At 36.1% G+C, this 26,397-nt stretch overlaps 1 protein-coding gene across 2 annotated transcripts in view; it reads left to right on the forward strand.

The window, feature by feature from the left end:
* NPSR1 (neuropeptide S receptor 1) overlaps window positions 1–26,397 on the forward strand; it is a gene marked incomplete at its 5' end in the record, with an annotated part of 195,543 nt that overhangs the window by 23,928 nt on the left and 145,218 nt on the right. For both annotated transcript variants that reach the window (XM_079151746.1, XM_079151747.1), the window contains one exon: window positions 10,463–10,595. In XM_079151746.1, the coding sequence (XP_079007872.1) occupies window positions 10,463–10,595 (133 nt within the window). The remainder of the gene's footprint in view (window positions 1–10,462; window positions 10,596–26,397) is intronic.

Below are 26,397 nucleotides of genomic sequence, written 5' to 3' on the forward strand. Positions count from 1 at the left end.
GGCTATTGTGAATGGGGTAGTTTTCCTAATTTCTCTTTCAGAGGATTCATCACTTAAGAATAAAAATGCATTAGATTTATGAGCATTGATTTTATATCCTATTACTTTACTGAATTCATTTATGAGTTATAGAAGTTTTCTGGTGGAAATTTTTGGCTCCTCTAAATATAGAATCATGTCATTGGCAAATAGTGACCGCTTGAGTTCTTCTTTTCCTACTTGTATTCCTTTAATTTCTTTGGTCTGTTGAATTGCTCTGGCTAGTGTTTCAAGGACAATGTTGAATAGAAGTGGTGAAGGAGGGCATCCTTGCCTTGTTCCAGTTTTTAGGATAGATGCTTTCCGTTTTTCTCCATTTAGAATGATGTTGGCAGTGAGCTTAGCATACATAGCCTCTACAGTGTTGAGGGATGTTCTTACTATCCCTATTTTCTCTAGTGTTTTGAGCATGAAGGGGTGCTGTATTTTATCAAATGCTTTCTCTGCATCTATTGAAATAAGCACGTGATTCTTAACTTTAAGTCTGTTGATATGGTGAATTACATTTATTGATTTCTGGATGTTGAACCAACCTTGCATCCCTGGAATGAAACCCACTTGATCATGGTACACTATCTTTTTAATATGTTTTTGTATGCGATTGGCTAAAATTTTGTTCAGAATTTTTGCATGTATGTTCATTAGGGATATTGGTCTTAAATTTTCTTTCCTTGATGTGTCTTTGTCTGATGTTGGCATGAGGGTGATAATTAGCTTCATAGAATGAGTTTGGGAGGGTCCCCTCCTCTTCTATTTCATGGAATACTTTGAGGAGTATTGAAATGAGCTCTTCTTTGAAGGTCTTGTAGAACTCAGTTGAGAATCCATCTGGTCCTGGATGTTTCTTTGTTGGTAGGCTTTTGATGACCTCTTCTATTTCATTGCTTGAAATTGATTTATTTAAATTGTGTATGACCTCATGATTCAGTTTGGGTGGATCATATGTCTCTAGAAACCTGTTGATGTCATCAAGATTTTCTATTTTGTTGGAGTATAGATTTTCAAAATAGCTTCTAATTATGTTTTATATTTCAATAGTGTCTGTTGTGATATTTCCTTTTTCATCCCAAATTTTAGTAATTTGAGTTTTCTCTCTTCTTCTCTGTGTTAGTGTGGCTAAGGGTTTATCAATTTTGCTTATTTTTTCAAAGGATCATCTTTTTATTTTGTCAATTTTTTTATTGTTTCTTTTTTTCAATTTCATTGATTTCAGCTCTGATTTTAACTATTTCCTGTCTTCTACTATTTTGGAGTTGGTCTGTTCGTCTTTTTCTAGGCTTTGAGCTGTAATTTTATGTCATTTATTTGTTGACTTTTCCTTCTTTTATTTGAATGTGCTCCATGCAATGAAATTTCCTCTTAGTACTGCCTTCATAGTGTCCCAAAGATTTTGATATGTTGTATCTTTGTTCTCATTTACCCCTAAGAATTTTTTTTTATTTCCTCCCTGATGTCTTATGTTATTCATGCATCATTCAATAGTGTATTATTTAGTCCCAGTTGTTGGAGTAGTTTCTGTTTTTTATTTTGTCATTGATTTCTAATTTCATTTCATTATAATCTGATGGAATACAAGGTAGTCTATCCTTTTGTATTTGCTAAAAGTAGCTTTGTGGCATAACATATGATCTATTTTGGAGAAGGATCCATGTTCTGATGAGAAGAAAGTGTATTTGCTGATTTATGGATGGAATATTCTATATATGTCTGTTAAGTCTAAATTATCAAATGTGTTATTGAGATCTATGGTTTGTTTGTTCAATTTTTGTTTGGAAGATCTGTTCAGTGGTGAGAGAGGTGTGTTAAAGTCACCTAGTATTATTATGTTGTGATCTATTTGTTTCCTGGAATTGAGAAGAATTTGTTTGGCATACATGGATGAGCCATTGTTTGGGGTATAAATATTTATGATTATTATATCTTGCTGATTTATGTTTCCTTTAAGCAGTATGAAATGTCCTTCTTTATCCCTTCTAATTTTGACTTGAAGGCTACTTTATCTGATATGAGGATGGATACTCCTGCTTTTTTACTGCATTCATGTACATGTTTTGTTTTTTCTCATCCTTTCACCTTTAGTCTGTGGGTATATTTTTTATATGAGATGAGTCTTTTGAAGGCAGTATATTTTTGGATCTTTCTTTTTAATCCAATCTTCCAGTCTATGTCTTTTGATTGATGAGTTCAGGCCATTGACATTCAGGGTTATTATTGATATATGATTTGTATTCCCAGTCATTTTGGCTTATTTTGGTTTTTAACTTGACTTGGTTTCTCCTTCATTTGGCTATTCCTTTAGGGTAGTTTCTCCCTATGCTGACTTACATTGTTGTTTTTCATTTCTTCCTCATGGAATATTTTGCTGAGAATGTTCTGTAGTGCCAGCTGTTTTTTTGTAAATTCTTTTAGTTTTTGTTTATCATGGAAGGATTTTATTTCATTGTCAAATCTGAATGTAAGTTTTGCTGGGTATAAGATTCTTGGTTGGCATCCATTTTCTTTCACAGCTTGAAATATGTTGTTCCAGACCCTTCTAGCTTTTAGGATCTGTGTTGATAAATCTGCTGATATCCATATTGGTTTTCCCCTGGATGTAATCTGATTTTTTTTCTCTTGCAGCCTTTAAAATTCTATCTTTATTTTGTAAGTTAGATATTTTTATTATAATGTGCCTTTGTGGATCTGTTGTAATTTTGCACATTTGGTGTTCTGTAAGACTCTTATATTCTGTAAGACTCCTATATTTTCCATTTCATTTTTCAGATTTGGGAAATTCTGATATTATTTCATTGAATAGATTGTTCATTTCTTGGTTTGTTTCTCTGAGCCTTCCTCAATCCCAATAAGTCTTAAATTTGGTCTTTTTATGATATCCCATAATTCTTGGAGGTTCTGTCCATGATTCATTACCATCTTCTATGTTTGGTCAACATTGTTTTCAAGATTAAATATTTTATCTTCAATGTCTGAGGTTCTGTCTTCCAAGTGATCTAGCCTATTTGTTATGCTTTCAATGGAGTTTTTAATTTGGTTTATTGTTTCCTTCATTTCAAGGATTTCTATCTTTTTATTGAAATGATCTTTTGCTTCCTGCATTTCTCTTTTAACTATTGATTGGTGTGATCATTCAATGCCCACATTTGCTCTCTTATCTCATTGTTTGTTTCTGTGATCACTTTAATTAGGTACATTCTGAACTCCCTTTCTGACATTTCTTCTGCCATGCTGTCATTGGATTTTATTGATGTCACGTCTAGGTTTGATTGGGACACTTTCTTCCCTTATTTTCTCATATTGTTCTTGTATCTTCCCCTCTAGGAGTGCAAATCTGAGGTATTGCCATTTCCCCACTGTAGACTTATAGTGTCCCTGCAGGTTTCCAATACCTCACCTTGAAGTGAGAGTTCATATTAGCAGCACACCATACAAACAAAAAAAAAAGTTGCTTTCTTAACTCAAATAGTCCCTTTTAATATATTAACCATATTGTATTAATAAATAGAGATTATGAGTTCAATTATTATCTACAGCTTAGCCAATAGGTTTGGAATAAGGACCACGGTTTCTAATGGTGGACAAAGAGGATGGGGAGGGGTGTGTAGGATATAATGTTAATAAGAAAAAAATTGCGTCTATAGAGGTACTATGTCATAGGAGTAGTGAAAGTGGAATTAAAAGAAATTGGTAGTTAGTATGTGAAAAGGGAGAAAGAGTCTCCAAGGAGACAGATAGATAAGGGGAAAATAGAGAGGATGAGAAAAATACAAATAAAATTAGGAATAATAGGAATAATTGTAATATCACTACTAATATAAAAAAAAAAAAAACACAATAAAACTATACAGTACTGTTCAAACCTCCTAGTTTTCAGTAGCCTGATGCCTGGGAGGAACTTGATAATGCAATGACCCAAGAAGGGTGCTGCCCCTCTAGGGACATTGACCTCCAGGTGGGATATAATCCCTGCTAGTGGGCAGAGGTGCCTTCCAGTGTTGACAGGTGGTCAACCACAGCATGGGCACTAGACTGTTGGCTGGGCTGGGCTGGGCTGGGCTGGGCTGGGCTGGGCTGGGCTGGGCCTGGTTCTCTGGGCGGGAACTCTCAGGTGCAGAAGTCTCACAGGGCTGCACTGGGGTGGGCCTTGCCTCTCCAGCGCGGAAGTCTTACCCCATGACACTGGGTTGGGTTTGGGTTTCAGGGCTGGGCCTAAAGTCATTACTTCTAATGGGTTCTGGTTGAATCTGTAGCATTTTCCTGTTAGATAATTACATAATCTGCAAACAATGATCATTTTGCTTTTCTTAACTCTCTTGTTTTTTCTTATTACTCTGACTGGAATATTAAACATTCTTTTATTAATTGTAATGATACAGTGAGAATCTTTATCATTGTATTTTGTCTATAGCATTGCCACTCTGAAATCATAAGTGCTCTCAGTTTAAGAGTCTTTTATCATCTTACAGAAGAAATAAATGTTGAAGTTTGAAAAAAAGATGATTTACAATTTGCTGGGTTAAACCTATATATATGAAAGTTAGTTACCTGGTAGAAAACTGTAATAGTATAAACAAAAGATGTCATTTATAAATATTTAAACATACCTAGGAATAAAAGATATGAGGACTGAAAATTTACCCCAAACCAATTTTAAAAACATTTTGGCATTATTTAGCTGAGTTGAAAATGATTCTCCATGTCCTAGCATTTGCATACATGCTAGAGCTATACACTGGTAGCATTTTTTCTAATAGCTCCAAATAAGAAACCACTCAAATTTCTATCAAGTACAGGTAATAAATAGAATGGAGTATGGTCATACAATGGAATGCTATATAGTAATAAAAATGGAAATCCTACAACTCTATCCAACAAAATGGATGACTCATATAATCATGAACCAAACAAGCAAGGTGCTGTAGTTTGGATGTGGTTTGAGTGTGGTTGCCAAAGGTTCATATGCTATAAGTTTGGTCTCCAATGTGGTGATGTTGATTGAGGTAGTGGAACTTAAAAGATGTGGAACCTAGTGGAAGGTAATTGGGTCATGATAAATCCACCTTTGAAAGGGATTAATACTGATCTCTCAAATCAAATTAGTCCCTGAGAGAGTGTGCTCTTATAAAAACAGTCTGGCCCCTGAATCCCTCTTGCTTCCTGTCTCATCACATGACATCTCTTGCATGTGCTCTACCATCACACCATCTGCCATATTGTAATGTAGCCAAAAGAGCCTCACCAGAGCCAAGTAAATGCAGACAACATGCTCCCCCCAACTCCAAAACTGTGAGCTAAATAAACTTCTTTGTACATTACTCAGGATCAGGAAATTTGATATAGAAACAAAAATGGACTAAGACTGAAGACCCAAAGAATATATGTGACACCAAACTCATAAAGTTGGAAATCAGGCAGTACTCTTTATGGATGGATACATATAACAGTAAAAGTTAGACAAATGAAAACCAGATTAGAGGTTAACTTTAGGAAGCATAGGATGAAGTTATGATAAGGGGCTCACAAAGGGATTTTTGATGTTGGCAAAGGGTTGCTTTATGATTTTGATAGTAATTCCATGAGAGTTCATTATATTACCTATCATGTGTTATATCTATCTGTAATCATCTATATTATATCTATTTATATAATATATAATGTCTGTAATATATAAGATGACTATGTAGTAAACAATTATTTCTTATTGTTATCTATGTAGTAGATGTAATATAGATACTATCTATATATTACATAAGATAGTTACCTAGTAATATATATGATATATATTATATAGATAGATGATAATAATAAATAAAAACTCATATGCACTTTTTATGTGGTATATTTTGCAAGAAAATTTCCACAAAACAAAATGTATTTGCAAACTGATAAAATAATCAACATTTATATTACAAAGAGGTTATATACTTTATATGATAACGAATCTTATAAATTCATTTAAAAGAATAAGAAAACTAGTTGTTTCCAAGTATATAATTTACAAAATAATAAAAATTGGTCAGCAAAAAGATAATGAAATGTTAATAGTAATTTATATTAATAAAATACTATAAATGTTTGTCACTGAACTGGAAAAATTAACAGAAAAATAGTTCCCTATCGTGAAAGTATTTTGAAATACTCATTTTCATGTACTGGCATCGTGGGTAAGAGCTGATTCAGACATATCTTGAACAAAATATGTATACAAGATTATTGAACATCATTGATTTCTTTAATCTTTCAAATCTAGGAATTTTTTTTCTCAGGAATTAAGCTGAGAGCTGGAGATGTAGCTCAGTTGGTAGAGTGCTTGCCTCAACAGCATAAGGCCCTGGGTTCAATCCCCAGCACCGTTTAAAAAAAATAGGAATTAAGCTTATATAATGGATTACATCACAGTTTAATAACTTATAATCTATCCAAATACTGAGAAATAGGCAGCGATTAGTGATCAGGTGAAGATACATGTCACAAGAGTCCAAATGCCGGAGTCAAGCAAACCTGCTTCAATGGATCTCTTTTGAGCCTGGGTGAACTTTTCAGCTTCAGTCGCCTCAGGCATAAACCTGAAGCTAACAAAACACACTTATTTCACTTCTAGGAGGATTAAATAAAGGGATATATGTCAAAAGCTAGGAAGTTCTTGGTTTGGTGTGTTGTGATAAAAGATAAAAGTGAGTTGCAGAACAAAATCTTGCAAAAGACCCCAATTTGTGGGCATAGGAGCAAGGGGCAGGATCTACAGGTGCTGAAAGATATACCCCAAACCATAAATAGGAATTTTTAGTTCCTTCTTTTTCTATATCTTATAATTTTGTAATGGCACATATTCTGGGTGTTTTTTATTATTATGAGAAAAATCCTTTGCAAGATGCCTGCACTAGCTTTCCCAAATCCAAATGTCACAGCAAGCATGACACCCTTCTTTGACATTCCCAGCTCCCAGCCCACTGTCTCATCCCTGGGTACTGTCCCTTAGCTCCTTTGTGTTGATGCTTCAGTAGACCAGCTGCATAGACCTAAACTCTTGATTTTCTCTTTCATTTTGCAAAACTGACCCTTGGGCCCCTTTCATCTCTTACAGATTCAAGTTTTGCCCAGACATCTTCCTCAGTCCAAGTCCCCAGAATGAGAAAGTCAGGTCTCAATCTTTCTTTTGTCAGGATGGGAAGGTCAATCATTCTTTCCAGTTCCCAATCCACAAGGGACAGTCCTAGCCTTCAGGGTCATAACAGACTGATGCACAGTTGCACTCTCCCAGGTATTGGCACAGAAGTGAGGACGGTGCCTCATCCTCCTACAGTATTTTAGGCCTGTTCAACTGCTGTTCACCTTGACCTCAACTAACCTTTCACCCTGTATCATCAAACATGTTTCAACTTCATGCAACTGCAAGGAAGGTGGAGGAGTACAGAGCCTTGTGGATTCATTTTTTTTTTTCCTTATGAGTGAAGAATGGCAATGTAGGTGATCATACCTCTTCTCTAATCAGCTGGAATGTGCTCAAACACTTCTTGGGGTTTTCAGCAGGGCCTAAGACATGTGTGGTATTACCATATAAGGAGCTAGCTATCCTGAGACTGAGAGAGGTAATAGTGGTGGACATTGGTGACCCACTAGAGCCATGAACCTCCTCTCTTTCTTCTAGAGTTGAGATGCTTATTTCAAAGGTCAGTGAGTGCAGTTGTTGAGGCATCTCTAGGATTCTCATATCATATGATGAAATCTAATGCCCTAAATCTTTTAAAGTTGAAAGAGAATAACTTCATGGGCAGGGACTGCTGTAGACTGGGGTAAAGTATTTGAAGCCCATCCATGGGTACACAAAAAAAACAGGGTGACTATATAATTTACCTTCCAAACCAAGGCACTTTGGGGGAGTGAAAGTTCAATTGAAATAATTACTTTGGGATAAGACAGTAAAACTGGGGTAATCCTAGGGAAACCAGGTTACACCATTACCCTAGCCATGGACCATACTTTGAGAAACATGTTCCACAAGTTTCCTACATGCACAGCTCCTCCTAGCCATGCTCATCGTACACAGACAAATGTTTCTGAGAGATTGGAGCTTCTCCAGAGAAACAAGAATGTTAAGAAGTGATGGGGAATGGAGGGAAATAAAGAAGAGCTTGTCCCAGGAGAACTGGCCCAAAACTGTGTCATAGCACTGCCTGGGCTGGTTCAGCACTACAGCCTGTTCACAGACTGACCAAGAGTTTTTGGTGGTCCTCTGTTAGACCTTTCCTGCTACATCACCTGCTCCATGGACCACTTCAGCTTTTCTTGCATTATAGATACACCCAGGACACTGTCATGTCCCTTGATGGAACACAACAGGGCTATATCAGGGATGTGGGTACATTATCTGCCACCCAGGCCCTCAACAATAAGATCTGTCTGCATCATAGACGTAGAATCAGTGAGACTTTCTACCAATGGGAACTTTCAACCATCTGCTTTGTCCTACTAGTCTCTGAGTTACTGTATAATTTTTTAAAAGGCCAGTCATCCAAGTAAAGTGGCTTGCTTATATCCCACTATTTGAATGGGATATGCAGGTAAGATACATCAAAATCCTCTCTTGCTCTCTCCACTTCTGACAGAACAGTTGTCCAGTCATCTCAAAAGGGAGAATTCTTTAACAAAAATGCATTTCCTCATTGCATCCAGGACAGCCCTTTTCATAATAATTATTTTCCATTCCTGATGCTATCTCAATAACCATGTGAAGACTGCTGGAGAAAATGAATCATTCTGAAGAAGATAATCCATCTGCTGAATCAAGGACCAGAGAGCAAGTATGTAGCTTGGGCCCATGCAAAGTAGCTGCCCTTTGCATGGGAAATGACATAAGCATCTAAGGCATCTGCCACCTGTGTCCTCCAAAGAAACACAGATCTTCAACCCTGTGGTCCTTCCACTCCTGTTCTGAATCCCATTCCCCACCACGCCACAGTGCCTTCCTCCCTAACTTCCATAATTCTGTACTTTCAAGGATCTGATATACATTTGAGCCTCAGGAATCCATCTGAAAACCCAGGATGGAGAGCCAAAATATCAGCTTGTTAAATGAGCTACTCCTGGAGATGCTCTTTAGCTTCAGTCTGGAATTCTGGCAAGGACAGGGATTGGAGGAATAATTTCAAGAATGTTTCTTGATCTCTAGAAGCTGGAAGGGAAAGTTTAGGTTTCCACATGGCATCCCAAGGGAATCCCAGTTCTTCTGTTTTCAGAAGCAATTGTGGGTTGAGAGAATCAAACAAACACCCTTCTTTCCCTCAATCTATAAGTCAAGTAATAATAGGCATTAATTACACCTATAAAAGATCATTACCACAACATTTCAGAGTAGGGTTTGACCGAGTAGTTGGGCACTCACAGCCTAACCAGTTGACACATAAAATTCAACATTCACAGGGAATTCTTCCAGCTCTTCTTATCTTCTCCTCCAAACAGGAGAAGCTCTTGACTTAAGTCTCAGATCTGTGCATTCTTACAAGGACCCTGCCCCAGGTCTTTTGGGCTGATGTTTCTGTTGGGCCATTTGGCTTTTGAGTTCAGGTTCTCTGGCATCCCCGTGGTCACATACTCTTTCCAAGAGCTTGTTCTGAAACCTGAGTCTATCATATTCTGTGCCCTGGCCTCTGTTTAGCCTGGGCATGATAACACAGACAACAAGATCCATTTGAAGAATCATGGGAGGCCTTTTATGAAGGATTGGCATTATAAATGAGAGGCATTCTTGCTTTTTATTCTTGTTTTACTAATTACACATTTTTCAGAAGAAATTTAATATTACTGTCTTATGAAATTCTGCCAAAGGATAAAAGAGAAAAGATAACCCATAATCATACTATCCTAAAATAAACACTCTTAACGTTTTAGTATACTTCAGCCTTTTTCCTATGTGTATAATTTTGCAGAGTTGTAATCATACCCAATATACAATTTTATCATGTTTTCCCACTTACCATTATACTATATTTTTAATCTAGCTATATAGACTTCAAGGCTGTCACTGTTAATAGCTACACAAAAGTTCACTGAATTGAAGTGCTTGATTCACTTAACTATCCTGTTATCTTTACACAATTTCTACAGTCTTTGTGATTGCAGTGTTCTTTTTTTATACTTTGAACTCTTATATGAATTTAAAATTACTTGGCCAAAGAATAAAACTTGTTGTTTGTTTTTGGTCTCTTGATATATACTTATAAAAAGATTTTCTTAAGGTGCATTAATTTACTGTGCTGCTGATGTAAATGTGGACCATGTTGTCATAATACTCTTGAGAAGTCAAACTTCCACAGGTGGGATAAGGGACCAGGAGGAACACATCAAGCACCAATGCCTGGGCCATACATTCAGAAAAGTACACTGTTGCATACAGTACAGCTGTTTTGTGTTTCTTTGCTCCTTACAGACTGAGCAGTTAATAACCCTGTGGGTCCTCTTTGTATTCATCATTGTTGGAAATGCAGTTGTGCTGTTCTCCACATGGAGGAGGAAGAGGAAATCCAGAATGACCTTCTTTGTGACTCAGTTGGCCATCACAGGTAAGCAATTATTTAAATGGGAGAGGAAGAAGCTGTGTGCACAATCCCTATGGTTCCTGCATTCTGTAATTCTACTAATGGAAATGAATCCTAGCAGTCAAAAGGCCTCAGTTAGCTCAGGAGCAATTTCTATAAGGATATAAAACTGATGTTTGAATATTTCCTTTAACAAATTTAATACATTTATATGTCTGTGGATATTCTATTATAAAAATAAATTCTTATATTGCAGACTTGGAAATACCATTGTTAGTATCACAAACGGTTCTGCAGGGTTTCCCCATACACAGCAGCCTCCCTGGTTCACTAAGATGATATCACCATAACAACCCATATTGGGAACTTAAGGAATACATCCTAAAAAATGGACCAGAAGGATCTCTATTACATAATAAAATGAGAAGTGTCAAGTACCTTGCAGATTAAATCCTGAGGTATTGCTTTCAAAATACAAGTGAGGGTGTAGCATCACTGTTGGAGGAGTACGAGGAAGCAAGCTAATATCCAGGATCTGGATGTTTATGTGAGAGCTTTGGGAATGACCAACTTGGTAGAAATGTGAGCGCAGCACATCTGGAAGGAAGGGGAACAGTGAAATATCATCAATAAAGGTGATTTATGAAAGGAAGACCCACACAGGAATGTGTGGAGGCCAGATTGGTAGAGTTCATGTTGAAAAACAAAAGGAAAAATACAACTAGGGAAGGGTAGCATGGGCCAGAGAAGAGAGTGGGCAAATGGTACTCACAGAGGGTCCAGGCTAAGCCAGGCTGGAGTCTTGAACTCTGAGAGCAAGATGGCTGCCATATTACTTTGATTTGGGCCAGATTATAGGGAAAATGCAAACGAAGTTTTAAAAATCTTAAGTGTTAACAAGGAATGATGGTATATGACTGTCAAAAATTGCTATTTAGTACATTTCAACATGTGCCATCATCTCAGTTGCAGTAATGGCAGTGGAGTTCTTAGGAATTTATCCTCGAGCCAAATATGAAAAATATGACACTAACCTACAGAAGAACCTTAGTTAGGCACCTCATTTACAAACTGGGGTCTCCTTTTCTTTCTCTACATCTTGTAGCAAGCCTGTGAAGAATGTCTACATAAGATGAGCTACTGAGCTACTTGAGCTATGAAAAACAAAGACACCACTAAAAAGTATAGAGATGAGATGGGGATGTGGCTCAGTGGTTAAGTGTCCCCAAGATCAAATCCCAGTACCAAAACAAACAAACAAAAAAGTATACGGGATGTAAAAAGAACATAGGGTAAGAAGGCAGGACATGTGATGGAGGAAAGCTCCTTCAGTCTTTTCTACACACAGGAGTCCCATTCTTCACTCTCACAGCTGGAGATGTAGAGAGTGGTAATCATCATCCAGCAAATCCTGGGGTGCAAAATCCCTGATCGAGAGCATCACAACTTGCTTTCACTGTATTTCTCTGATTACAGTGCCATAACCCACATTCTCTAAAGCTATGTATTCTCTAAGAGTGTAAAAACCTAGAGGTGGCAAGGATATCAACTTGGAATTTAAAGTTTTGCCAAAAATAACAGATAAATCATTGATATCACCATTATTACCAAAGATAAAAGATGTCTGTTCTAATTCATAATCTGATCAATCCAGTATTAATTTCTCATGGATATTCTAGAAAGACTGTTAATACTTTCTGGAAAAATTCAAGATGTCAGGTGAGGAGCAATTCAAGTGAAGAATAATTCTCAAAGAAGACAACATTGCTAAAGATCTAAGATGAAGGATCCAGAGGGTCTAAGATTAAATTTCTTAGATAAGATATGAAAATGCCATCCATATCCATCTCTCCATGATTTCTGGAGTATGTTTGTCAAAGTTACTTAGGTATCAACTCAGAGACCCCATTCTTTAAGATTTATATAAATTTGATTTGAGTCCCCTCCCTAAGTCAATGTCATCCTCAAAGTTCCTGCAAATATTCTGTACCCTGTGTTTATGTATTTGTGTATCACTTTTGGTTCATGCTTCCTACTTCTACTCAACTCTTACTATCTCATCTCACCAGCATCTTATCTTCCCTACCTTGGGTTTGTTGCTGCTGTTCCATGCTGTCCCTATCAAGGCAGTCGGCCCCTTTATCCTTTATTTTTTAAAATCATCCACAGAAATAGGATTTACTATGCTTAAAAGGCTTTACTGAACATTTCCAGCAATATAAGAATGTTATATCAATGAAAAGTAAATTATCTCAGAATATTTTGTGTTTCTAAAACTTTAAGCTGCCACTAGACATTTCACAATGTCACCTTGTTCTAGCCTGTGTTTTATCTTCACTTTTTTCTTCACCTCTAAATGTCTATTATTGAATGACAAGGAGCTTTGATATTTCTCATTTTTTTTGCATGTTTTGTTTTTATTCCTACCAAACCATGACATTTGGGACCTTGTATTTTCCAAAAAACAAATAGCAGCTTTTTACACTAAAGAAGCCACTTCCAAAAAAAGAACCTCAGAAACAGTTACAATGATAAACAGACAAGCATACACACACATTTATATTTATATTTGTAAAAAAACTGGTTTGAATTGTAGAAAACTGCATGATATGTAGTGTTTGCTCAATAACAATGTTATGCAGTCAGCTTTCAAACATTTTGAGGTAGTTTATTTAAGACAAATACTCCTACCAACAATAATTAGAAAATCTGAACAAAATTTTAAAAATTGTTAGAGGGTATCATATAACTACCAAAATAGCTAAGACTTGAAAGGTCAAGATACCATAAAACAGGCAGCTTTTGTTAACACCAGTATCTCTGATGGGGCTACTGACATGCTACACCCTATAAGAGTGCCCTCACAAAGACTGAAATGAAGCTCAAACCCAAAATGGAGTCAGAGTCTATGTGACTGGACATGTACCTAAGCTATCTTTCAGGACAAAAGTGAATCTATATTAGATAGATAATAATAACATTATCAAAAATATTAAATTAACTATAATTTTTCATTGATAATGTTTAGCATTTCATAAAAGTAATCAGGAATGCAAAAAGGCAAGAATTGACCTAAGAAAAGGAGAAAAATAGACAAGAAAAATGGTGGCACAAGAGATAGAGTCATTGGAATTAACAGTTAAAAAATTTATAAATATTGCTAATTTGTTCAAGAAATTGGAAGACTGAAATTCATAGAAAGAAATAGAACAGGAAATTTAGAAACTGAAAATTTTAACATCACTGAAGCTAGGCATACGATAGTACAGTGAAGCAGCAATTTAAACACAGGTGAAGAAGAAATTATTGAGCTGGAGAATAGGTCAGAAGGAAGTAATCAGATTGAAGCATGGAAAGATGAAGGATTTTAACTTCATTTAACAAAAAGAAAAAGGCATATGGACACAGTGAAAAAAAATCCTCAGAAAGAGAAAAATCAGAATGGACAGAGACAATATTTGAAGGTACCATGGCAAATCACTTGCCCCAAATCTTAAAAGACATCAAACCATGGGTTCATAAAGTCTCATAAAGGGACACAGAATTTTTTTTAAAAAAATCAAACAAAGAGAATTTAGAATATTGGAAAATTATGAGATTAACTAAAACCTCCAAAATTTTGAATTTGAATAAAAAGTAGTAACTGAATTCATTTATGGCATGTTTTATTTGTAAAAGGTGTGCTCATATTTTAAGGATACATTCTAAACTACATATAGATAAAATAATAATATGTCTTCTATTTACTTCAAAATAATTTGACGCCAGTGGTGGGTAAATGATACAGATTTTCAAAACTGAAAATTGTTGGAGCTTTATAGTGAGCACATGGATTCTTATACTATTTTCCTTACTTTTCATACACTTGAAACTTTCATAGCAAAATTTAAAACAAAAAGAAAAATGTATGTTTTTTAAAAGAAAAAAACATACATGACGAAAATGAACAAAAAAGAGATTTAGGGAGTTAAAGACTTTAAAGTCCTTGAATTGTCTGTATGTGGTAATAGTACTAATTTATATTAGATTTTAATGTCAAGAAGATATGTTGAATCTTCAGGGTAATCCACCCATTATGAAAAATGATTTCCTGCTCAAAAGATATACATCATGGAATATTTAAAATATGCAAAATTTTTATATAAGATATAATTGTCATATATTATTAATCTAAAGGAAGTTAAAGGAGAGCAAAGTGTTAAAATTATTAGGACAGACAGAACCAGTAGGTTATAACATTTAGTGACAAATATATTGGTAATTGCTTTAGTTGTTGTTTTCGTCAACTTTTTGCTGCTGTGGCTAAATAATCTGACCAGCACAATTATAGAGGAGGAAAGGTTTATGTCAGTGCTCATGGTTTCAGAGGTCTTTGTCCATAGAAGGCCGGCTCCATTCCTAGGGGCTCAAGGTGAGGCAGAGCATCAGGGTGGAAGAGCATAGCAGAGAGAAGTAGCTTGCATCATCAGGAAGGAGGGAGAGAGAGAGAGAGAGAGAGAGAGAGAGAGAGAGAGAGAGAGAGAGTCTCCACTCTCCAGATACAAAAGATATACCCAAAGCCAAGCCCCAATTCCACTCTCCTCCAGCCACACCCTACCACTTCAATTAATCCCATCTGGTATTAATTCACTGATTGGATTAAGACTCTTAATAACCCGATCATTTCTCCTCTGAACCTTCCTGCATTGTCTCACATGTGAGATTTTGGGGAACACCTCACATCAAAACCATAACATTCCACCCCGGCCCCCAAAAACTCACACTCATCTGACAATGCAAAATATATTGAGTCCATTTTCAAGAGTCCCTATAGTCTCAATAGTTCCAAGATTACTCAAAGTTCAAATCCACAGTCTTCTCTGAGGCTCAGGCAATCTCAGGTTGCGAGCTCCTATAAAATTAAAAGCAATTTACAAATATCCAACATATAAAAGTACTGAGTAAACATTTCTATTTATAAAAATAGGGGCATAGAAACAAGGGATAGGACCAAAGCAAGATGAAAATCCAGCTGGTCAAGAAGTCCTGTAACTCCATGTCTGGCACCTGGGGCACATGGCATCATGATATTCTCTCTCTCTCTCTCTCTCTCTCTCTCTCTCTCTCTCTCTCTCTCTGCTTCCTGATGATGCAAGCTACTTCCCTCTGCTATGCTCTTCTGCCATGATGCTCTGCCTCACCTTGAGCTCCTAGGAAAGGAGCCGGCCTCCTATGAACTCCTATGACCTCTGAAACCGTGAGCCCTCAAATAAACCTTTCCTGCTCTATATTTGTGTTGGTCAGATCATTTAGTCACATCAGCAAAAAACTAAAACACTTGTATATGGACTAAATATGTCCATTAAAACAATAAGATTATTGTACTGGATTTAAAAGCTTAATCAATTCATAAAAGATGTATATATTAAATGCGATATGCAGAGAGGTTAAAATAAAAAGGAAAGCAAGATGATAGTGTCTTAGTCAACTTTCTACTACTGTGACAAAATATCTGAGATAATCAATTTATAAGAATGAAACATTTATTTGGTTCATGGTTTCAGAGATTGCAGTTCATAGTTGTTGGGTCCAAGTGCCTTTGAGTCTATGGAAAGGCAGGGCATCATGGCAAGAATACATGGCAAAGGAAAATACTCAACTCATGGCAGCTAGGAAACAAAGAGAGAAAGAAGGGTCCAGGGTTCCATTATCCCCTCAAAGAGATTACCTAACTTCTTTCCACTAGACCTCACCTCACAAAGGGACCACTTGCTGATAGCACCACAGGCTGGGCAACAATCCTTCAATAAATACATGGGGTTGGGAGGAGGGAGCATTCAAGATTCAAACTACAGAAGATAGTAAAGTGAAATGAAATGCTACATGGTTAGAGGTGCCTCAGGAAGTTCCCACTGAGCAAGACCATGGGCACCTTTGAGCCGCCAGAACCATAGAGAAACACCAGCCAGGGAGAGTGTCAGGCACAAGACTCCACTATACAGATCTCCAACCCATGGGAGCAGGGCTGCCTGAGACTTTGGGGGTCCAAACCCCCCACCCTGCCAGTGTGTCCAGGAGGCAGTATATGAAGTGAAGTAATTTGGGATTTTGGATTTATTCAGGTCCTGTTATTTCCTTTTTATTGCTATTTCTTCCCTTTGGAATAGGACTTCCTCATCATGTATTTTGCAAAACACACAACTTAGTTTGGTTTCATAGGCTCACAGCTAGGGAGAACTTACTCAGGATGAATTGTGCCTTGAATTTCACCCATTGATGCTGGAACGAGTTGATGCTGGACTTTGGGGATTATTGGAATGAAATGAATATATTTTGCATGTAAGAGGGACAATCAATTTGGTGAGACTGGAGGAATACATCATTTGAATATGTCCCCCAAAGATCATGTGTTGAAATCCTCAGTGAAATAGCTTTGAGAGGTGTGACCTTTCAGAAATGATTATGTCAAGAGTGAAAAATCCTCACAAATGGATTAATTCTATTATTGTGGGAGTAGATTTCTTACAAAAGGAGAAGCTGGGTTCCTTTTCACTCTCTCTCACCCATGTGATACCTACCACCATGTTATGCATGTTATGAAGCAACAAGAAGGCCCTCACCAAAGGTCCTCACCTTAATCTTAGACTTGCCAGTCTCTGGTAGAGTCAGGAAATAAATTTCTATTCATTATAATTTATCTAATCTCTGATATTCTATAGTATGAACACAAAACAGATTAAGATAATAAAACAAGGGGAAAAAAACTAAAAGAAAATCAATATAACTGTTTACCTGTATCAGAAATTCAAATCTTCATGGTGTTTTCTTAGGATCACTTGTAACCTTAACTTTGTCTTAGTATTTGTTTGGGGGAAGCACAAATGAAGACAGTAAACTTCTAATGTCATTAAGGTTCTATTTATTGACCAAGCTTGAAGTTGCATGGGTGTGTTCCCCTTGGAGTAATTTATCCAACTATACACTTATAATAGTGTGCACTTTTCTTTATGTAGTCTATTTACAAAAAGCACATTACACCAATATAGAGTAAGGGTTGCAATCTCAAATGCCTTCAAGCCAGGAGTCAAGTCAGTAATGTAAATGTGTGAGTCAGGGGAAAAAGACAAGCAAAATGGAAACTGAGCTGACTGAAGAATGAACACCCTGCCTAAGGCATTCAAACTCAACTTTTGTCAAAGGCTGTACTGATCAAGGAAATCATACATGCTGGTCAGATTTGGCTTAAGGGTTACTTGTTTATAACCACTAATATATAACATTAAAAAGTAAAAATTTGAAAAGCTTGTGCCATTATAAAATTCTAACAAACTCCTAAAGTATTAATTCTACCTGAAATCTTTGAGGTGAAATATTAATCTTTTGGGATGGGTCTTGGGGGAGTAAGGGCAAAGAGATGGGGAGCTTAACATTTCCAGTGGTTTAGACTAATCACATGTGTGAAGAAGTTTTAAAATCCATTCTCTGCATTGAAGATGTTATGTGAGGACTTTATTCTCCAAGTTTTTTGCTGTAATTTTTATTTAAAAATCTGAACCATAAGGGCCATGATATAGCTCAGCAGCAGAGTGCTTGCCCAACACACATGTGACCCTGAGTTTGATCCCTAGCACTACAAGAAAAGAAAAGAAAAGAGAGAAGAAAAGGAATCTGAGCCATTGTATGCCTCATGACTGTAACAGTGGGAATGAAAATAAAAAGGAAATTTTCCTAATGAGTCCAACATACATGACCTAAGGTCTTCATGATTATCAGATGACCAGCTAGACTAAAAAGTCAAGATCAGCATATACTTAAATCTGCTTATCACTGGAATTTCTTCAGAAGACTACATATTGGGTTTCTCTACATAAAAAGGCAAAATAAAGTGACAGGATACTTACTCTATAAGGATGATGTTAAAGCAAAACCTACTGGCTTAAGGTCAGTAGGATGAGTTGTTCTCAGGTAAAGATGCTCCTGAGATTAAAGAGGGCAGTATAGGTGCCCGGAACTCACCCACTTATTCATGAGATAAAATAAAAACACCTGGAGATCAGCTGCTTATTGAGGTAGGTGACTGTGAGAGAACACTGGAGTTCAATAGTGGACAGAGGGAGACTTGTAAAAGGCCAAAAACATTGTGCAGTGAAATGGAGGGTGAAATGGAGCACTCCACACCAAACACCTGGCATCACAGCAGAAGACATGGGTAGAAGTGAGAGAGCGGGAGCCCCAATAAGTACCAGTAACATAGGAATCAGCACCTTGCAAAATACACTCTAAAAGACAACATACTTAGAAACTGCACAGAAAAGTGGATCTGGAGATGGTCTATGAACTTGACAATATTTTCACATGGTACTGGAAGAAATAGCCATCTTGAGTAGGTATTGTCTGAGTTTACTGTTCTTGGAGTCAAAGTCCCCTGCATTTTCATGTCTCCAGGTCCTTGAGGCAATATTACTATACTACTAGTTCAGTGGGCAATAGCCTTGAGAGTAAGTTTGACTCACAGGTAGAGCCCCCAACACAAACCCACTGAGATTTCTATGCAGGGGAGGGGAACCGGACTTGAGTACATAAGGGAACAAAGGAAACTTCCCCTGCAAGCACCAGCACTCTGGAAAAACAGCTGCAGGAGTACAGGGTAATGACCAGTCAGAGCTGATTTCAGGGAGAGGTAAGTCTATGAAAACCAAAATTATTGGCCATGGAATGTACCGCCTACCACGACACTTCCACAGGCACACATTGAATCCAGAGTTCCTCCCTGCACCTGAAATGTGTAGCACAAAATGGTACCAAGTCTGCAATGCTAATGTCTGCCCTGCTCTAGGAGTAGGCAGCTCAAATAACTCTGGAAACAATCTTTGCCTAGGGACCGCTGAGTTCTGCCCTAGTTCATTTTGGCAATCAGGACATCTGAGAGATATTTCAATTGGTTCTGACCACAAAAGGCTCCCCCTGGTTACCTGATGAGCACAACAAAGGAAAATGTTGAGGGTGAATGGTTCCCAGTCTTTGCTATATCCAAGGTGCACAACCTAGGAAGACACAGAAAGAAGCTCTGATGGGCGTAGGCTGCAAACGTCCACATTTGCCTGCACAATTAAGCACTTCAGCAGAGAAGAAATGGTGACTCTTTATTAATCCTATTTGCTATTTCTTTTTTTATTAGTACATAATTTTTCTCTCTTCTTTTAATATTTAATTTTTCTTTTCCCTTATTTTTTCTTTTATATTTATTCAATTTTTACTTTTCTCCCATTTCCTCCTTTTTTTTTTCCTTTTGGAATTTAAAAATTGATCTTTTTTTGATTGATTTTTTTTCCTTTTATATTTTTAAATTTGTAAATTAATTTTATTTTTTTCTATATTTTTAAAAACATTTTAGTTAATTCTGTACCACTTTTGACCCTTTCTTCTCTGTTGTTGGTGGTGTTGTGGTTTTGTTTTTTTTGTTTTTCCATCAGAAATTGAACTCAGGGGCACCCAACCACTGACATCCCCAGCCCTATTTTGTATTTTATTTAGAGACAGGGTCTCACTGAGTTGCTTAGTGTCTCACTTTTGCTGAGCCTGGCTTTGAACTCATGATCCTCCTGCCTTATCCTGTCTGAGATACACTCCTATCCTAGTTCAGAGAAGCTGAATGCTACTCCAGACATGACCTAACTCTGCTTGAGCCTTGGCAAATAGTGCAATTTAAAGAATAGTGGAGATAAAAGCCCTCAGCCATCAGCCAGACATGACTGGCTAAAGGGATCCTAAAGTTCTGCCCCTGAGCCTTTAATTCCATATTAACAACAGGCAGAAATAATACAACAGTCCTGCATACTCCATCTATGAGGGGCCTCAGTATAGGTTGCTCCCATATCAGATCATGCATTATAGACAAAACTGAAAGGATATCCACAAAGGGTGTACCCCATATATCCTGCTGACTACAACACACCTATCTGAACTAGCAGGGGACCCCACTTTTGTGACAGCTACAGAGAAAGTAGGTCCCTCAAGCTCTGACACAGTATGCATTGTGTCAGAGGCCACAGAGAAACTAGTCTAAAGTTCAATTGGAATCAACCTCAGCACTACACAACAACCCATTAGCTCAGAGCACATTATTAAAAGAAGGCTGCTTATGAAGAAGGCCCCAAAAGTGGAAGAGATAGCAATTTCAACAGACACATAAATCTCAACATAGAAACATAAGAAATATGAAAATATAAATCAACATGATACTTCCTAAAGTCCATAACTCTAGTAACTGATTCCAAAGATACGTAAGTGGATGAAATATCTGACAGAACTCAAAAGAATGATTTTTAAAACTTCAATAAATTCCAAGAACATACAAATAAACAGCTGAGTGAAATAAGGAAGACACTGCAGGAAATGAATGAGCAATTCATTAAAGCGATAGAGATTTTGGAAAAGAACCAAACAGAATTATTGGAAATTAAAAGCTTAATAAGCCAGATAAAAACTCAATCAAAATTCTCACCAATAGACTAGACCAAGCAGAAGAAATCTGTCAAGTCTTGAAGACAAGGATGAGCAATGATCATAGTCAAACATTAAAAAAAATATTAAAGAATGAACAGAACATGCAAGATAACTGGGACACCATTGAAAGAACAACTGTATGCATAATTGGGAGTTATAGGGTAAGTAAAAACAGAAAACTTCTTCAGCAAAATAACAGCAGAAAAAATTCTCAAATGTTGGAAAAGACATGAGCATACAGGTATAGGAGGCATTTGGAACCCCAAATAGACATGACTAGAACGGAACCTCTCCTTGATATATTATAGCAAAATGATCAGAAGTACAGAACAAAGAAAGAATATTAAAAACTTCAAAAGAGTAATGCCAAGTAACATTTAAAGATAAACCCTTTAGAATAACAGCTTATTTCTTAGAGAAAATATTAAAGGACAGGAGAGAATGGAATGGTGTATTTGGTGTCTTAAAGAAAATAACTTCCAACCTAGATTACTTGACACAGCAAAGATGCCCTTCAAAATACATGGAGAAATAAAGATCTTCCATAGTAAGAATAAACTAAGAGATTCATAACCATTTAACCAGCATTACAGAAGCTACTTAAAGGACTTCTATACCCAGAAGAGGATGGAAGATAAACACAATCATGAGCTGGAGAAAATAATTTGAACAGCTCATGATTATATTTATCTTTTCCAGTTTATGCCACAGAAAGAGAAAAAGAAAAAAAGCATTAACCTTTCATTTTCATAGTTCGCTTTGTTAATGATGACAACTGGCCTTCAGAATTTACACATTGGTTTATTTTGAATTTCCTATCATTTTGTTATTTATGTTACTGCTGGTGGAGGTGTTTTTTGGTTATTATTAACATTATTATAATTTTATAAAGTTCTGAAACATCCCGAAGTATTTTTCAAATAAAATGTATATCCTTGAATTAAAAAAAAAAAACAATCATGAAAGTACTTAAGAAAATAAATGTCACTATAAGTATACATAAACAAATGGGAATTAGTAAAGACTCAAAGAGTATTTATACAGAAAACCATCAAACATCTAAGGTGAATAACAGGCCAATGTTCAAAACAACTAGAAGGAAAACAACAAAATGATAGGAATAAGTACATAACTTCCAGTCATACCATTAAATATAAGTAGCCTTAATCCTTTACTGGCTGGTTAAATTAAAAAATAAGACTCAATAATATGTAAGAAACTTACTACATTGACTGAGACATACACAGACAGACTAAGAAAGGATGAAAAATGATATTCCAAGGAAATGAAATACAAAAGCAAGTAGGAACAGCTATGCTCTACTCATATCTGACAAAACAGACCTTAAGCTAAAATCAGTTACAAGAGACCAAGAAATTTACTACATATTAATGAAGGGAACAATTCATCAAGCCTCTTATAATGATTAGACATTCATTTGTTCCAAAAGTTGGAGCCCCCCCCAATTTTATAAAACAAAAACTACTGGACATTCTTTTAGGAGAAATAGGCTGCAATGCAATAATAGTGGGTAACTTCAATAGACAGATCATCCACACAAAAAAAATCAACAAAGAAATAAGAGAATTAAATTACAATATAGATTAAATGAACTTAACCAAGAACTGCAAACTATTGCATCCAATGGTTTCAGAAGACACATTCTTTTCATCTGCACATGGACTGTTTCCCAAAATGTATCATATGTTAGGCTCTAAAGCAAGTCTTAAATTCAAAACAATTACAATAATTTCTTGCATCTTATTGCAATGGAATGAAACTAGAAATCAACAGCAACAGAAACTTTAGGAATTATAAAAACACAAGAAGATTGAACAACACATTTTCCAACAAACAGTGAGTCATTGAATATCAAGAGGAAAATTTTAAATTCCTAGATTAAAATGAAAATGGAAGCACAATATACCCAAATCTGTAGGATACAGAAAAAGTAATACTAAAAGGGAAGCTCATACCTATAAGTTCCTACATTTAAAAAAGGAGAACTCAAATAAATAAATGTACGTCTCAATGTCTTAGAAAAACAAGAACTAAAACCAAAATCAGCAGAAGAAAAGAAATAATAAAAAGTGGACATAAATGAAGACTAAAATTAACAATGCAAAGGATCAATGAAAGAAATAGTTGGTTTTTGGAAAGATAAACAAAATTATCAAACCCTTAACTAAACTAACCAAAAGAGAAAGAAGACCAAAAAATAGATAAATTAGGAATGAAAAGGGAGATATTATAACAGATAACACTGAAATTGATGGGAACATTAGGGAATATTTGGAAATACTAAATGCCAAAAAATAGGAAAATCTAGAATGAAGAGACAAATTTCTAAACATAAGTACTTACCAAAAGTGAATAAAAAAGATACAAAAAAACTACATCAATCAATGATATGCAATGATAAAGCAATACTAGAAACCTCCAAATAAGAAAAGTGCAGGACCAGATAGATTCACTACCAAATTTTACCGGAATTTTAAAGAAGAAATAATACCAATGCTCTTTGAACTATTTTCTGTATAAAAAGGAACAGAACCCTTCTAAACTCTTTCTACAAAGGCAATATTACCTTTTACCAAAATCTGATAAGGGTACAACAAAAAAACTGTAGCCAATTTCCTTGGTAATATAAATTATAAAATCATCAATAAAATAATTGCAAATTTCATTCAAGAGCACTTTTAATATTATCACTTTGGTTTTACCCATGGTTGCAAGAACGATTCAACATATGCAAATTAGTAAATGTGATACAGCACATAACTAAAAATCAAGAATAAAAATCATATATTCATCATCTCAATAGATGCAGAAAAAGTCTTTAATAAATTTTGGCATTGCTTCATAAGAAAATTCCTGAATGGATTAGGTACAGATGGATCATACATCAACATTATAAAAGCTATATACAACAAACTCATTGTCAACATCACACTAAATGAGGTAAAACTCAAACATGTCCTCTAAAGTCAGAAATGAGACAAGGGTGTCCACTTTTACCACTTTTATTCAATATACTTGAAATTTTAGCCAGAGAAATTAGGCAAGAGAAAGAAATTAAAGAAATATAACTGGGAAAGGACAAAGTCAAATTATCCCTGTTTACAGAAAATAAGATTCTATATTAGAAAACCCTGAGGATTCCATCAAAAAACCCTGAGTTGATAACAAATTAAGCAAAGTAACAGGATACAAAATCAATACACAAAAATAAGTAGCTTTCCTATGCACCAATAATGAACTCACTGAGATATCAGGAAAGCAGTACCATTCACTATCACCTAAAAAATATACCTCAACGAAAAGGGTGAAGACCTCTGTGTTAATCAGTTTTTTTGTGACTGTAACTGAAATACCTAGCAAAAATAACTTAGTGGAGGGAAGATTTATTTTAATTCATGGTTTCAGAGGATTCAGTCCATTGTCAGCTGGCTCCAAGACAGAAACATCATGGCAGAAGGGTGTGAAAGAGGAAAGCTGCTCAGCAAATGGCAGCTCCTAAGCAGAGAGAGGAAGGGGCTAGGGGGAAGTTAAACCCTTACAGACGCACCCACCAAGTGGCCTGTTTCATCCAATGACTTGTCAACTCCATATAGTCCTTTGTCATCAATGGATTAACTTAAAGATTAGATCACAGCCCTCATGATCCAATCACTTACCTAAAACCCAACCTCTGAATATTGCAACACATGGGATTTGGGGGGATATTCTAGAGCCAAGCCATAATAAACTCTACAATGAAAATTAGCAAAATGCTGAAGAAAGAAATTGAAGGAGATACTAAAAGGAAGAAAAAAAAATGGAAAGACCTCCCATGTTCATGAATTGGGAAAACTAAAATTGCTTAAATGGTCATACTACCAAAAGTGATATTCAGAATATATATCCTAAAATTCATATGGATGCACCAAAGACCCTTAATAGCCAAAATAATCCTGAGAAAAAAGAAAAATGCTGGAGGCATCACAATACAACATTCTGAAGTATACTACTATATCATAGTGACAAAACCAGCATGGTATTCACATGAAAACAGACACATAGACTATAATAGAATAGAAGACCCAGGGATATACCCATGCATCTATACCATCTATACCCACTGGTTGTTTTTTTTTTTTTCTTTTTTTTTTTTTTTTTTTTTCGGTATTCGGGATTGAACTTAGGGGTACTTGATCATTGAACCCATACCCCAAGCCCTATTTTGTATATTATTTAGAGACAGGGTCTCACTGAGTTACTTAGCACCTTGCTTTTGCTGAGACTGGCTTTGAATCAGCGATCCTCTGGCTTCAGCTTCCGGAGGAGCTGGGATTACAGGCATGTGCCACAGCATCCTGCCTACCCATTGATTTTTGACAGATGTGCCAAACACATAGGAAGAAAAACATCTTCTTCAACAAATGGTGCTGGGAATACTGGATATCTACATGTGGAAGGTTGAAACTAGACATCCCTTTCTTACCCTGTACAAAATTCAACTCAAAGTGGGATCAAAGAACTCAATGTAGCAACTGAAACTTTGAAAGTGCTAGAAGAAAACATATGGTAAACACTTTGAGATAGTGACACAAGCAACAGTTACCTACATAGGACTCAACAGCTCTGGAAACAAAAGCAAGGATTAATGAATGGGATGACATCAAAGTTAAAAACTTCTGCACAGCAAGGGAAACACTGAACAGAGTGAAGAGATAATCTACAGAATGGTACAAAATCTTTGCCAGTTATTCATTTGACAGAAGATGAACAATCAGAATACACAGGACACTCAAAAAAAAAAAAATTAACCAAAGAACAAGTAACCAATCAAAAACTAGGCAAAATATCTGAACAGATGCTTCTCAAAAGAAGTATAAATGACCAATAAATATATATAAATGCTCAATTGCCTTATCCATCAGGGAAATGCAAATCAAAACTACCTAGAATTGACATTCTACCTCATTATCAGCAGTAGCAACAGTAGCAGCACAACAAATTCTGCCAAGGATGTGGAGAAAAGGAATCCTTATACACTCTTGGTTGAAATGTAAATTAGTACAGCCACTGTGGAAAGCAGAATGGAAGTTCCTTAAAACACTAAAAGCAGAACTACCATATGACCCAGCTATACCACTCTTAGACACACACATCTAAAGGGAAAAAATTAGCATACTAGGGAAATACTTGTGTCCACATTTATTGTTGCACTGTTAACAATAGCCAAGATATGGACTCAGCCTAAGTGCCCATCAAGAGCTGAATGGATAAAGAAAATATGGAATATGCATAATGGAGTATTACTTGCTTATAAAGAATAAAATCACTTAGTTTGTAGGAA

Source organism: Sciurus vulgaris (genome assembly GCF_902686455.1).
Source record: "Sciurus vulgaris genome assembly, chromosome: 8".
NCBI lineage: Eukaryota > Metazoa > Chordata > Mammalia > Rodentia > Sciuridae > Sciurus > Sciurus vulgaris.